At 44.4% G+C, this 11,854-nt stretch overlaps 1 protein-coding gene and 1 non-coding gene across 2 annotated transcripts; one reads left to right on the forward strand and one right to left on the reverse strand.

The window, feature by feature from the left end:
- Positions 1-986: 986 nt before the first annotated feature.
- Positions 987-11,501, forward strand: LOC116464627 (tektin-3-like; the record flags this gene model as incomplete). Its single annotated transcript, XM_058435131.1, has 6 exons — positions 987-1,078; positions 2,693-2,915; positions 6,346-6,500; positions 8,618-8,650; positions 10,403-10,522; positions 11,274-11,501. Coding segments are annotated over exons 2-6 (632 nt in total), but the record flags the coding sequence as incomplete, so codon positions are not given.
- LOC116464628 (U6 spliceosomal RNA) lies at positions 3,725-3,827 on the reverse strand. The gene has a single exon (XR_004246962.1). It is a non-coding gene; the product is annotated as a U6 spliceosomal RNA (small nuclear RNA).
- Positions 11,502-11,854: the final 353 nt, after the last annotated feature.

Below are 11,854 nucleotides of genomic sequence, written 5' to 3' on the forward strand. Positions count from 1 at the left end.
ACACAAATTGCCGATGCATTGAATGTGCTGTCCCCTCCCAGAAGCATGTCGGCTCCTTAGAGAAGAGATGTTGGTGTTGTCCACTGATGCATCCTGGGCTCGCAGAATGGTGTCTGCCACGTAGGAGGCACAGTAATTATTTGTCCAATGAAGTCTTCCATGTGGCTCACCTGTCACCCATGCCTGCCCCCAGGGTCTGTCTTTGGTAATAAGCCATGGGTCCCCTGTCTGCCTGGCAGTGCAGGCAAGACCACACATCTCAGAGCTCACCGAGGCCTCTTCCTTCCAGCAGGGTGGTTGCTGGAGTGTGTGAGCCTGGGTGGACCATTAGTTCCCGATCTCTGCTGAAGCCCTCTCTCACTCCTGCCCTGGAGGTTAATTTTGATCCTTGGTTTTTATCTCCTGGCAAACTTCTTAGCCATAGCACGACCACAAACCAAGATTACCAATGGATGGCAGGAGGCTCGGCTATAAAGGCCTCATGATTTCTTGGGGATTTACATTTAAATAATGGAGGAAAAGGGAGCTGAGATGTAGAAAAGGAAAAGGAAAAGGAAGGAATGGAAGGCACAGATGTGGACAGATTACTTTGAACCTGTGTCCTGTCTGGAAGAGTTTGTGTGTGTTAGAAAGACGGGCCCCAGCTGGGGCTGCAGATCCTGGACCCCTGTTTATCTTCACCTGCTCTATCCACTTCCATCCCACCCTATGAAAGGAGAAGTGTAGACAAGGTGGGAGTTAGGGTCCCAGCGACGTACATGGATGGGCATGTCCAGAGAGTACTCGTTTTGACTGAGAAATTGAACATTGTGTGAAGAGGGAGAGATGGTGAGAGCAACAGTGAGAGAGGTCCCAATATGGAAGGTCACTCATGTGTCCTTGCAGGACATTGTCACCTGAGTGTGAAGCTCCACTTCCTGACTCTGTGTTATAGGGCCGACAGAGCGTCCCAGCATGAGCTGGAGAACAACCTGAGTGACAAGCAGATGGCTTACCAGATTGACAACAAATGCCACCACCTGCACAACATGTCAGATGGTGTTGGCTACTTCCGCGGAGTGGAGAGGGTCAATGCAACGTAAGTCAGGCACATGCTACTGCCGTGATTTCGATGACATTTAACTCTTTCTCCTTTCGAAAGCACACAGCTTACAGGTTAGAAGGGAAAGCATAGTAAGATATCTGAAGGTGGGAAACACACCCAGCTTTGGACAAGTCTCCAGTAAGCAAGCACGTTCTGTGGTCAGGCCTTGATCATTGCATCCTGAATTCTTTTGTAAAGGAATATTTGTTGTTTATATTTTCTAACTATGAAAATAACGCTGCCTGATGCAGAAGTCCTAGAAAAACACAGACAAGGCCGGGTGCAGTGGCTCACACCTGTAATCCTTGCACTTTGGGAGGCTGAGGTGGGAGGATCAGTTGAGGTCAGGAGTTCGAGACCAGCCTGACCAACATGGTGAAACCCCGTCTCTACTAAAAATACAAAAATTAGCCAGTCGTGGTGGTGGGTGCCTATAATCCCAGCTACTGAGGAGGCTGAGGCAGGAGAATCGCTTGAACTTGGGAGGAGAGGTTGCAGTGAGCTGAGATCGTGCCACTGCTCTCCAGCCTGGGTGACAGAGTGAGACTCTGTCTCCAAAAAAGAGAAAAAGAAAAAAAAAGAAAAACACAGACAAGCCACACGTTGCCATTGTATAGCATGCCCTGGACGCTGTGGGATACAGGCTGAAAACAGCTTGATGCCTTTCCTACCACAGCTTGTTCAGCTTACCCCATCAGTGGTTTCTTTGCCAGGCCCCTGGAAGCAATTTTGGTCAGGATCCATGGTCTCTTCCAGCCACTCCCTTAAAAAAGTTAACTTGATTGAGGTGAAATTCACATACCATACAATGCACGCAGTTGAAATATAGCCTGTCTGATTTTTCAGTAACATTGTAAAATAAATATTCTATTTTAACATGAATTTGCCTGGTATATGGATTACTTTTTTGAATGTACCATAATCAACCTTTTTGTTTTAAACTTTTGAGCGTTTAGGTTGTTTCTCGTTTTTCGGGGATCAGCATAAATATGGCTGAAAGGAATATCCTCACACGTATATCCTTGGGTACATTGTTTCCTTATAATACATTTCTAGAAGTGGAATTTCTGGGTTTTCCACATTTGAATGAAAGGCTCTTGGTTTGTGTTGCCTCTTTACCCTCCAGGAAGGTTGTACTAATTCAACATTCTCATCTGCAGGATACCAGAGAAACTTTTTCTAAATATGCTCGCCAGCACTGCAAATGATCATTCTGTCTACTTTTGCTAATATTTCCTTAGTAGGCTGTTTTCATTAATGCTTCTTTGATTACCCCTGAGGTTGAGTATTTTGTCATATGCTTATTGATGTGATGTGTGACACATTTATAATGAACCTACACATTCACATCATTCATTAATCCTTTTGCCCCTGAAACTGGCAGAAGAACTAGCTTATGCTTTAGATATATAGAAAACTGATTAGCAGTAAAATAAGGAATACTTAAGGAAAGTTTAAAATAAGCCTCACTCTGATATTTACATTTATATAATGAAGCTAGGATCAGCGACCTGGGGGTTTCTCTCTCACAGGATAAATAGTGGCCTAGCGATCCTGTAGGCTGATTCATCACTCTCACTGTCGTCTGCCTCTGCTTCTCTTTTTCAGTGTCTCAGTGCCCGAATCCTAGGCCAAATTTACAGATGACAATATTCTCCGCTTCCAGAGTGAACGGTCAGCTTCCACTAAGCTAAGAGATGACATTGAAAACCTCTTGGTTGTGACTGCCAATGAGATGTGGAATCAATTCAACAAAGTGAACTTGTCTTTCACCAATCGCATTGCTGAGACTGCAGATGCTAAGAATAAGATTCAGATGCACTTAGCAAAGGTAAATCAACCGCCAGTGGTACCCCTTAGCTGACCTGGACAGAGCAGTGTGCTCTGGGACCACAAATCTCTCACCACTCCCAGAGAGGCACCATAGGCATGTGACAGCCGGGCCACACAGAGCAAGAAAAATTTAAAACAGCACAAAGCGTGCCATTTATTTCAGCCAGGTAGCCAGGTGTCAAAATGAAATTGGAATCCACTGGTATTTGAAACACAAAGAAGGCACTATGTAATGAAAGGTTCTTAGTCTTTAATAGAAACAAAAATATTATTATTAAAGTTTAATGAATCACTGTATATAGCTAGGAAGTGAATTCATTATTAGAACATATGGTAGAAATGTTTTCTGTTAAATTATTTCAGACCCCTTTTCTGGAATACAAAACCAAATACAGGAAACTGTTAGGTAGTTCAAAGTGTCTCTGATATTGAAAAATTTTAAGTGCTGTAAGCCTAAGAGTTTTACAATGACTATAAAATGAAGGAGTCCAGCAGAATTCATATGTTTCAAGATAAACAAGGAGCTCTTCCTTTCCTTAATATCAGTCTGAGAGCTCTTACTGTTTCTGTGGATTATGCTGCATATAGTTTGTTGTGTCTTATTTTTTAAAATTGACAAAAAATAATTGTACATATTCATGGGTGGACAGTGATGTTTTGATACATTTAATGTATGGTGATCAGGTCAGGGTAATGAGCGAGCATATCCATCCTCTCAAACACCGATCATTTCTTTGTGTTGGAAACATTCAATATCCTCCCTCTAGCTATTTGAAACTATATAATGTATTGTTGTTACCTATAGTAAAAAATATGTAACGTTTCATGAATTTGCATGTCGTCCTTGCTCAGGGGCCATGCCAACCTTCTCTGTATCATTCCAATTTTAGTATATGTGCTGCTGAAGCAAGCAATGCTGTTTCTCATTTTTAAGAACCTTGCACCGTGAGCCATGTTGCCTATGATGGTTTTACCCAGTTGAGGGCATCACATTTTCTCAGGCTGCAGTGATTTGCCTTTCCTTCTCATGGTGCCTGCTTTAGGCAACAAATATTAGTTGAGCCAGACAGTGTGCTCCATGCTGTGAAGGGCAGAGAGAAGCATTGAATGTAGTTTTTGTTCTTAGGAAGTTTACATTACAGGGAAGAAATACTTGCATATGAAAAGCTCATAAACAATACAAACAGAATATTGCAAATCATGATTATCAAATAACAAATACAAAAGTGTTTTGGGGGTTTGGAGGGAGAAGTGAACATTCCAGGTGGGGCCACATCTTGAAGAAAGCCTTGGAGACAGCAAATCAGAGGATGAGTTGAGGTCTGTAAAGAGTCTGGTGTGTGGTTGGTGTAGATGGTTTGTGTCCTGGAAGAGGAACGTGGAAAAGTAGGTTGAAGACAGGTTGTAGAAGACGCTGATGAGAAGGTTAATGGGGTCAGACAATTGTAAGAAGACATTCTAAAGGCCTTTTAGAAGGCCGGTGTGACAGAATTCCTTCTTCAACAAATTTTTATTTACTGATATGTTAGTTTGCTAGGGCTGCCCTAACTCAAAGTACCACAGACTGTGTGGCTTACACAGTAGAAATTAATTTCGCACTGGAGAGAGAGAAAATTAATTAACGGAGGCTGGAAGTCTGAGATCAAGGTGCCGGCAGGGTTGGTTTTCTCTGAGGCCTCTCTCCTCAGCTTGTAGATGGCCACCTTCTCCCTGTGTCTTCACATCATCTTCCCTCTGTGTGTGTCTGTGTCCAAATTTCCTCTGCTTATAAAGACACCAAAGTTGTATTGTATTAGGGCCACCCTAAAGACCTCATTTAACTTAATCACCCCCCACAGAGACACTATCTCCAAATATGGTCACCTTCTAAGGCACTGGTGACTCGTACTTCAACACAGGAATTTTGGGGGAAGAGGCACTATTCAGCCCTAACAGGTACACCCAAGGTATTGTTCTAGGCACTCGGGGATGTACATACATCTCATGTCTTAGAGACAAGACATGCACATAGAAAATGGGAAGTTGCACCAGAAAGGTGTAGAAAGAACTTGGAAACACAGATGAAATGTGAACACAGTTTACAAGAAGGGGCAGTTGTTTCCATTGGCAAGAGATCAAGATGGTTTCATGGAGCACATAGTATCTGAAGAAGGCCTTAGTGATAGAAACAGTGAAATGATTTTTAGCTTGGGAGAGAGGTCAAAGCTCAAGTGACAGACTGGAGTGCCTGGATGACACAAGTGCTAAATCTGTGATCGCATGAGGTCTCTGTAGTGTAGAAAGGATATTGCAGAGACATCACCCAAGGACAAAGCCTTGCACTGGAAGGGAATGAGGAGTAGTTGGAAAGGAGGGAGTTGGAACAGCACTTGGCCAGAGAAAATAAGACGAGGGTCTCAAGGAGAGGGAGGTGTCAGAGAGGCCTCGATGTCAGCTTTGAAACTGAAGTTTCATGACAGCAGCTAGGGCCAGAGACAGGATCCAGGGGACACCGGGAAACTGGGTGGGTGGGAAGTGAAGGGAGTGGGCACAGCCATGGTTGAATACATTTGGCAGAGGACTCAGTTGGGACTGGATGGGAGAGTGGTGGTAAAAACAAAGGGTTTCAAAAAAAAAGATGATTCTTGGTTGTGTCTCCAGGCCATGGAAGGGAACCCAGGAAGAGGGACAGTAATGGGGAGGATGTGGAGCTATGGGAGTGCAGAGATCAAGATGCGAGGAGAAGGGAGGCTTTTCAGAGCATAGGACAGGGACTCTCTTTACAGAGAAAGAGGAGGGAGAACCAAAGGGGGATCCATGTTTATGCAATTTGGGGTAGTGGCCTCTTTAAGAAAAAATGAATACAAAATCAGGAATACAAAACTGCCAGTACTCCTCTGTTGCAAGTGAGGTACCCTGAAACTTAAGCCGGATTTGCTGCAAGGGAAATCCTCTGTGAGGAGGAAAGCAACGCTCAAGTTGGTAGGAAGAGGAAGTGGGAAGAGACGCACAGATATATAGATGTGAGGAGGGAGATCAGGGCCACTCAAAGCCTCACTTTTATCAGAACACAGATGTGTGCTGGTCAGTAATTAACAACGGCCATTGGGGGCGGCTTGCAGGGAGCCCCTGATTTGTAGCATTTGCCAATTTCTTTGGTTGAAATACTCCCACTCTGGCTGATTTCCAGCTACCAGAATGAGGTCGCTGAGCCTAGGGTTGGGGAGAGAGGTGCCGCCCGCTCTCCAGAGCAGGTGCATGCCAGCTCCAATGAGACATGTGGGTTCCCTGGGGCAGGACTAGGAAGGATGGAGGGTCTAGGTGAAGGGACCTCCTCATCAGCGAGGTCGAGGCAGGTGCTGGACATGGAGTGGACAGGCAAGAGGTGGGAGGCGGGTTGTTGAAGGGACCACACCAAAGCTTCAGGCGGTTGCTTCTCTTTGTCACAGACCCTGCAGGAGATTTTCCAGACTGAAATGACCATAGAATCCATCAAAAAGGCCATTAAGGACAAGACTGCCTTCCTGAAGGTGGCTCAGTCCAGACTGGACGAGCGTACGCGGTGGCCGAATATTGAGTTGTGCCGAGACATGGCTCAGCTACGGTAAGGTGGGAGGGGACGGCTCGGGGCTGGCTCGGAGGGCCACCAGACTGACTGTGGCGCCGGGCTCTTTAGAAAGCTGCTTTCTGGCCATACACATGGTGTAGGAGCCTTCTGTGAGAATGGTAGTAATGGGGAGATGTTGAATGCGGAAGAGTTTCAGTGTGGGATGATGAAACAGTCCTGCAGATGGATGGCGGTGACGGTTGCACCAACAGTGTGAATGTACTTAATGCCACTGATCTGTACACTTAAGATTGGTTAAAATTTTATGTTATGTGTATTTTACCACAAATCCTTAAAAAAGGAAAGGACATCAACGCTACACACAAAAAAAGTGCTATTAAGCCTTTAACTCATTCAGGGAGGCCAGTGTGCTATTTGGGTTCCTTCGCACGTCCTTGGAGTCTTCGGAGTTTCCAGAACTCCTGTCTTATAAGCAGCAGTTTGTGACTTTCTGTGTATTTCTCAGCATGGGGAATGCAACAGAAAAGGGACTGTCAGTACCAATTCCACTGACTCCTATCTACTCATTTGCTGTCTTTGTGACTGAGGATCTCATTTAAGTTTATTTCAATGTGTTTCATTCTCAGTAGAAATTAAAGCCAGCTGGTCTTCATCGAGCACAGCTCCTATATATACACAGCAGGAGGAATCTGACCCCACGGTTTATCTACTAAACACTACATGGATTTTATTATTATTTTCACTTTGAAGATTCATTTTGGGATGGACTTGTAAGGAACTGGCCAAGATTCCCTCCCTACCCCCGCCACAATCTGGCTTCATTTCCAATTTCCCAATACCTGTGAGTCTGCCTTTTCTTTCTGGGTTTCATCATTGCTATTCTTAGGTCCTAAAATGCTCCATGCAGAAGTAAATCAACTTGATAGCAACTGCAGGAGCCAAGTGGCAGTGCGTGAACTCCAGAAGCCTTTCTGGTGCAGTGGGGAGATGCCACTCGCTCTGCTTCCACGATAAAATTCTCTTATCTTGAAGGATTAATCCTAAGGATAAAACAAAGAAATAAGTGGTGGTTTGAGACAGTGGATTTCCTGAAATGGAAGGAAGGGGGATCTTGTGAGGCCAACATTGATGATGATAATAATAGTAAAGATAATGATGGCGATAATCAATGCAATGATAATAATAGCTGCTACCATCTCTTAACCTGACTTGATGCTGGGCACTGCCCTAAGCACTTTATACTATCTCATTCATTACCTTCATATTACAAGTGAGGAAACTGAGGCAGGAGTGGGTGAGTGGCTTGGCGCAGGCCACATTTAGTGGTGAGAGAGCTGCAGTTTGAGTCTTTGCCTGTCTCACCCCAGAGTTCTATTCCACCAAGCCATTTGCTTCCCTTTCTCCTGTCTTTTATGTCGTGTAATGCATTTACCATCCCCCTGTCAGGTACCTGATCTCATTCGAGAAGAGTTGGCAAAGTAAATGCTGCATGCTCCTCTCTCTCACACAGAGGATGAAACTGAAGGTCACAGAGGAGATCATTATGATGAAACACCTTACGTGTATAGCACGCATGTTGTCTGTGTTGAGTGCCGTGAAGCGTGCTTTAGGTTGTACGCACATGATCTTCATTTCCAGGATGAGCTGTATTTCTCCTGGTGGAGCTGTTATCTAGGCCATAGCCACAGAAGAGATCACTCAGGCTGCATGTTTTTCAAAGTGGGTTCCATAGAACCCCTCTTCATGCACAGCTCATTATTTAGGATAAGCAGCTCTCCACTCCAGAGACTAGATGGGCCCCTAGACAGCCCGCTGGAGGCACCTCTCTGCTTTAGAAGAACCCAGCAGTGAGCGCACACCCACTTGGCCTATTACAGTTAGATCACCAGTTTTGACTTTATGTAAACGTTATTAGGAGAAGCTAAGCTGATGTTTCATTCTCCAGAAATCTCTGCAGAGTCATCAAAAGTGGAGATGGGAACAAATAAATTGTTTATACTGCTGTTAGACAAACACAGGGTTGCTTTTAAAATGGGTTTTGGGTAGTGGTCTAATAGGACTTTGGAATTATCAAACAATGAGGCATTCACAGCTTCTCCTGAGGAGCTGAAAGATTTTTACTCTTTTTTTTTTTTCCTTTTCCTGCTAAACAGAATTTGCTTCTTTCACTTCCTGCCGACTTCATGGTATGTCTATTTCCTCTGCTCCTTTACTGACTTTTGAACAAAACCTACTTTTGTTTCTGTCAAGTTTTCTTGTTAAAATATCCTTGCCAAAAATCTTTAGGATTATTATTGGGGGAGGGGATTACTTTCCTTTTTAAATGGATGGTTCTGAGAGCAGCCCTTCGGCGGTCTAGATTTAGAAAAAATAAAGATCATAAACTAAGGGGAGTGGGGACTGAGAAAAATTGCTGTTTTCATTTGAAGACTCACTTTTATTTAAAAATGTTCTAAACGAGTTATTTCAAAAGTGATTCTAAACATTCTTGGCATTTTTGGTGGCAGGCCAGACAGACCAGGCTCTGCTCTGCTTAAATAATCTTTATGTATACATATATGCACATATATATATATATAAACTGTGGTAGCTTTATTTATATTTGAATGCAAGACATTTTGTGGTTCTGTCATTCCAAAAAAAAGAAGAAAGAAAGAGAAAGAGTGACTTCAGCAGAATAGCTCCCTGCAATCAGCCAAGAATAAGGAAACTGGGAGTGAAATAGGGCCTTGAAGATGACGAAAAATACATTTCTAATCAACACTGAGAGAAGTGGAAGCGTATTATTCCCTAGCTGTATCCATGCAGCAGTGTGAAAACAAGTGTTCTCACTGCCTACGTTCTATATCTCTTGATTTTTTTTTCTTTTTTAGCATTGATGTTTTGACATGTATATTTTCTTTTTTTTTTTTTTTTTTTGAGACAGAGTCTCGCTCTGTCGCCCAGGCTGGAGTGTAGTGGCGCGATCTCGGCTCACTGCAAGCTCCGCCTCCCGGGTTCACGCCATTCTCCTGCCTCAGCCTCTCCGAGCAGCTGGGACTACAGGGGCCCGCCACCACGCCCGGCTAATTTTCTGTATTTTTAGTAGAGACGGGGTTTCACTGTGGTCTCGATCTCCTGACCTCGCGATCCGCCCGCCTCGGCCTCCCAAAGTGCTGGGATTACAAGCGTGAGCCACCGCGCCCGGCAAGACATGTATATTTTCAAACATTCCCTCCCAGATAAAATTTCCACTAGACTCGTATTTGGTTGAAAGGAGTAAAGACACATATATCATCCTGCTCTGTTTCCTACGTTGGGGTTCAGGGTACCTGTTGAAGCCAGGGAGGGTGGGAGACAAGAGGCAGGCCCCGTGTGATTGTAAACAATCCACCATCAAAAATCCCAATACCAGCCATCTGTGGCAGCCTCACCAAAGATCTGTTTCTTTGCTAGTGATATTTTATACCCTGGGATCTTTAAAAAGGCTTTCTTTTTTAATTCAGTTTGACCTAAACAATAACAAGAAATTTGCTTTCTGATAAGTTCTCAGATTTTGTGTTTACCATCCCCAGACAAAACCAAACTTTGGCACTTAAACTTTAATTCTTCCCCTCCCCATTGGAAAGCAGGAGACAGTAGCGCTTGTAAGATGAAAGGTGTTTCACAGCGTGGATATGTTCCCATGGCCTGTTGCTTCAATCAGCTCACATGGGGGCCTTTACCAGCGCCTTCCTCTTCTTAGGCCACCTAGAAGTGGCTTGGAAGCGAACGCTCCAGGCTCCGTCCTGCCTTTCCTTCCTTTTTATTGCCTTGGGTCTGGGTCTTGTTCTTAGTAGATCCCATGGATTCAGACCTTTGGGCAATTCCCTGCCTCCCAAGACGTCCTCCGTTTCACCTAGGGCATGAAAGTTGGTCTTCACCCAATAACTAATTTTTGCACGCCTGTATTTTTGCAAGAGCGGCTGTAGATGCAGCCCCGGGCAAGGACAGCAGATGTTGCAAGCAGACAATCACAAGACCCTGAGTGCCGTAAAAGCCTTGGTCCTCTTGGAAGTCACAGCACTGGGCAGCAGATGGTCTGCGGGTTAAGGGAGGGACTTCTGGAAGAAGTGTTAATTCACCTAGGATTTGAGGATGGGATAAATTAGCGGGATGAAGAATGGGTTAGGAGCATTCTGAGCTTAGGGGACAGCAAGAGTGAAGCCCTTGAGGTCCGAGAAATTGCAAGCATATTCCAGGATGTGTCTGCGGATGATGAGATGGGTCTTCCTGGGTCTCTGCTTCTACTCTTCTGTCTCAAGGAGCTGAGAGGGGAATGGGGCCAGGAAATGGGACCCAGTTTCTTATTATGGCCACTGAATCTCTGTATTTCCTTCTTAGCTTCCTGGATAAGCAGGTACAGCTTACAAACATATGTGGGCCCCGTGTCGATGGAAAGGGCAGCTTATGAACCCCTGGGCTCTATTTCCTAGCCTGTAAAACAAGGAAGCTGGGCTTGGTGACCTCTCTAAATTCGTTTTCCAGTTGTGAATTTCTGTGAAACTATAGAATTGCCTTGGCATCATGATTTTAAAATGGTCTGGATATTTTTCTATAATTATGAAATCCTTTTCTATCTCCCGGGACATCTACATTCCCATTGGTTCATTGTCACCATTCTCTTTATATTTCTTTATATTTTATTAATTTCATGCACCTCTCATTTGCTGATAAATATATCCTAAAGTAAAGAAAATGTGAGCTTTGCATCACTGGTTACAATGTGATGTACTTGGAGTTGCGTAAGCTACAGGCTGACCTAACCATGCTGATTCCTTTATGCTGCAGCCTTGTTAACGAGGTACACGAGGTTGACGACACCATCCAGACCCTGCAGCAGCGCCTGAGGGATGCAGAGGACACCCTGCAGGGGCTGGTCCACACCAAAGCCATCCTCGAGTGTGATCTGGCCGTCAAAGCCAATTCCCTGTACATCGACCAGGAAAAATGCATGAGCATGCGCAAGAGCTACCCAACACCCTCCGGCTCGTCGGCTTCTGCTGGGGACCCCACCGGGTGTGGTTTTGATACCCCTAAGTTAAGGCTGAGCCAGAGCACTGTCTCAGCATTTGAACCAAGTGCTAATATAGTCACTTATTAAAGGATTATGCTGATGGAAATGTACCAACCTCCTGTCTCGGAAAGCCTTTTGTTTGCATCCAAACCTTAATTTTCTATTTACTAGGCGTCTGGGTTATGGGAAGGATATGAAGAAATATAATCAATCTAGTAGAGAAGGTAAAAAGGATAACTGGTGTGATTCTTGTCATTCTGTGTGTAATCCGAATGGGCTGGAAAGGAGGACTGTATTCTCTCTGAGGCAGTCAGGAATCAAGAAGTAGGTGGTTTCTGAGTTTTGCTTTAAAGGA

Source organism: Hylobates moloch, unplaced genomic scaffold (genome assembly GCF_009828535.3).
Source record: "Hylobates moloch isolate HMO894 unplaced genomic scaffold, HMol_V3 SCAFFOLD_1143, whole genome shotgun sequence".
Lineage (NCBI taxonomy): Eukaryota > Metazoa > Chordata > Mammalia > Primates > Hylobatidae > Hylobates > Hylobates moloch.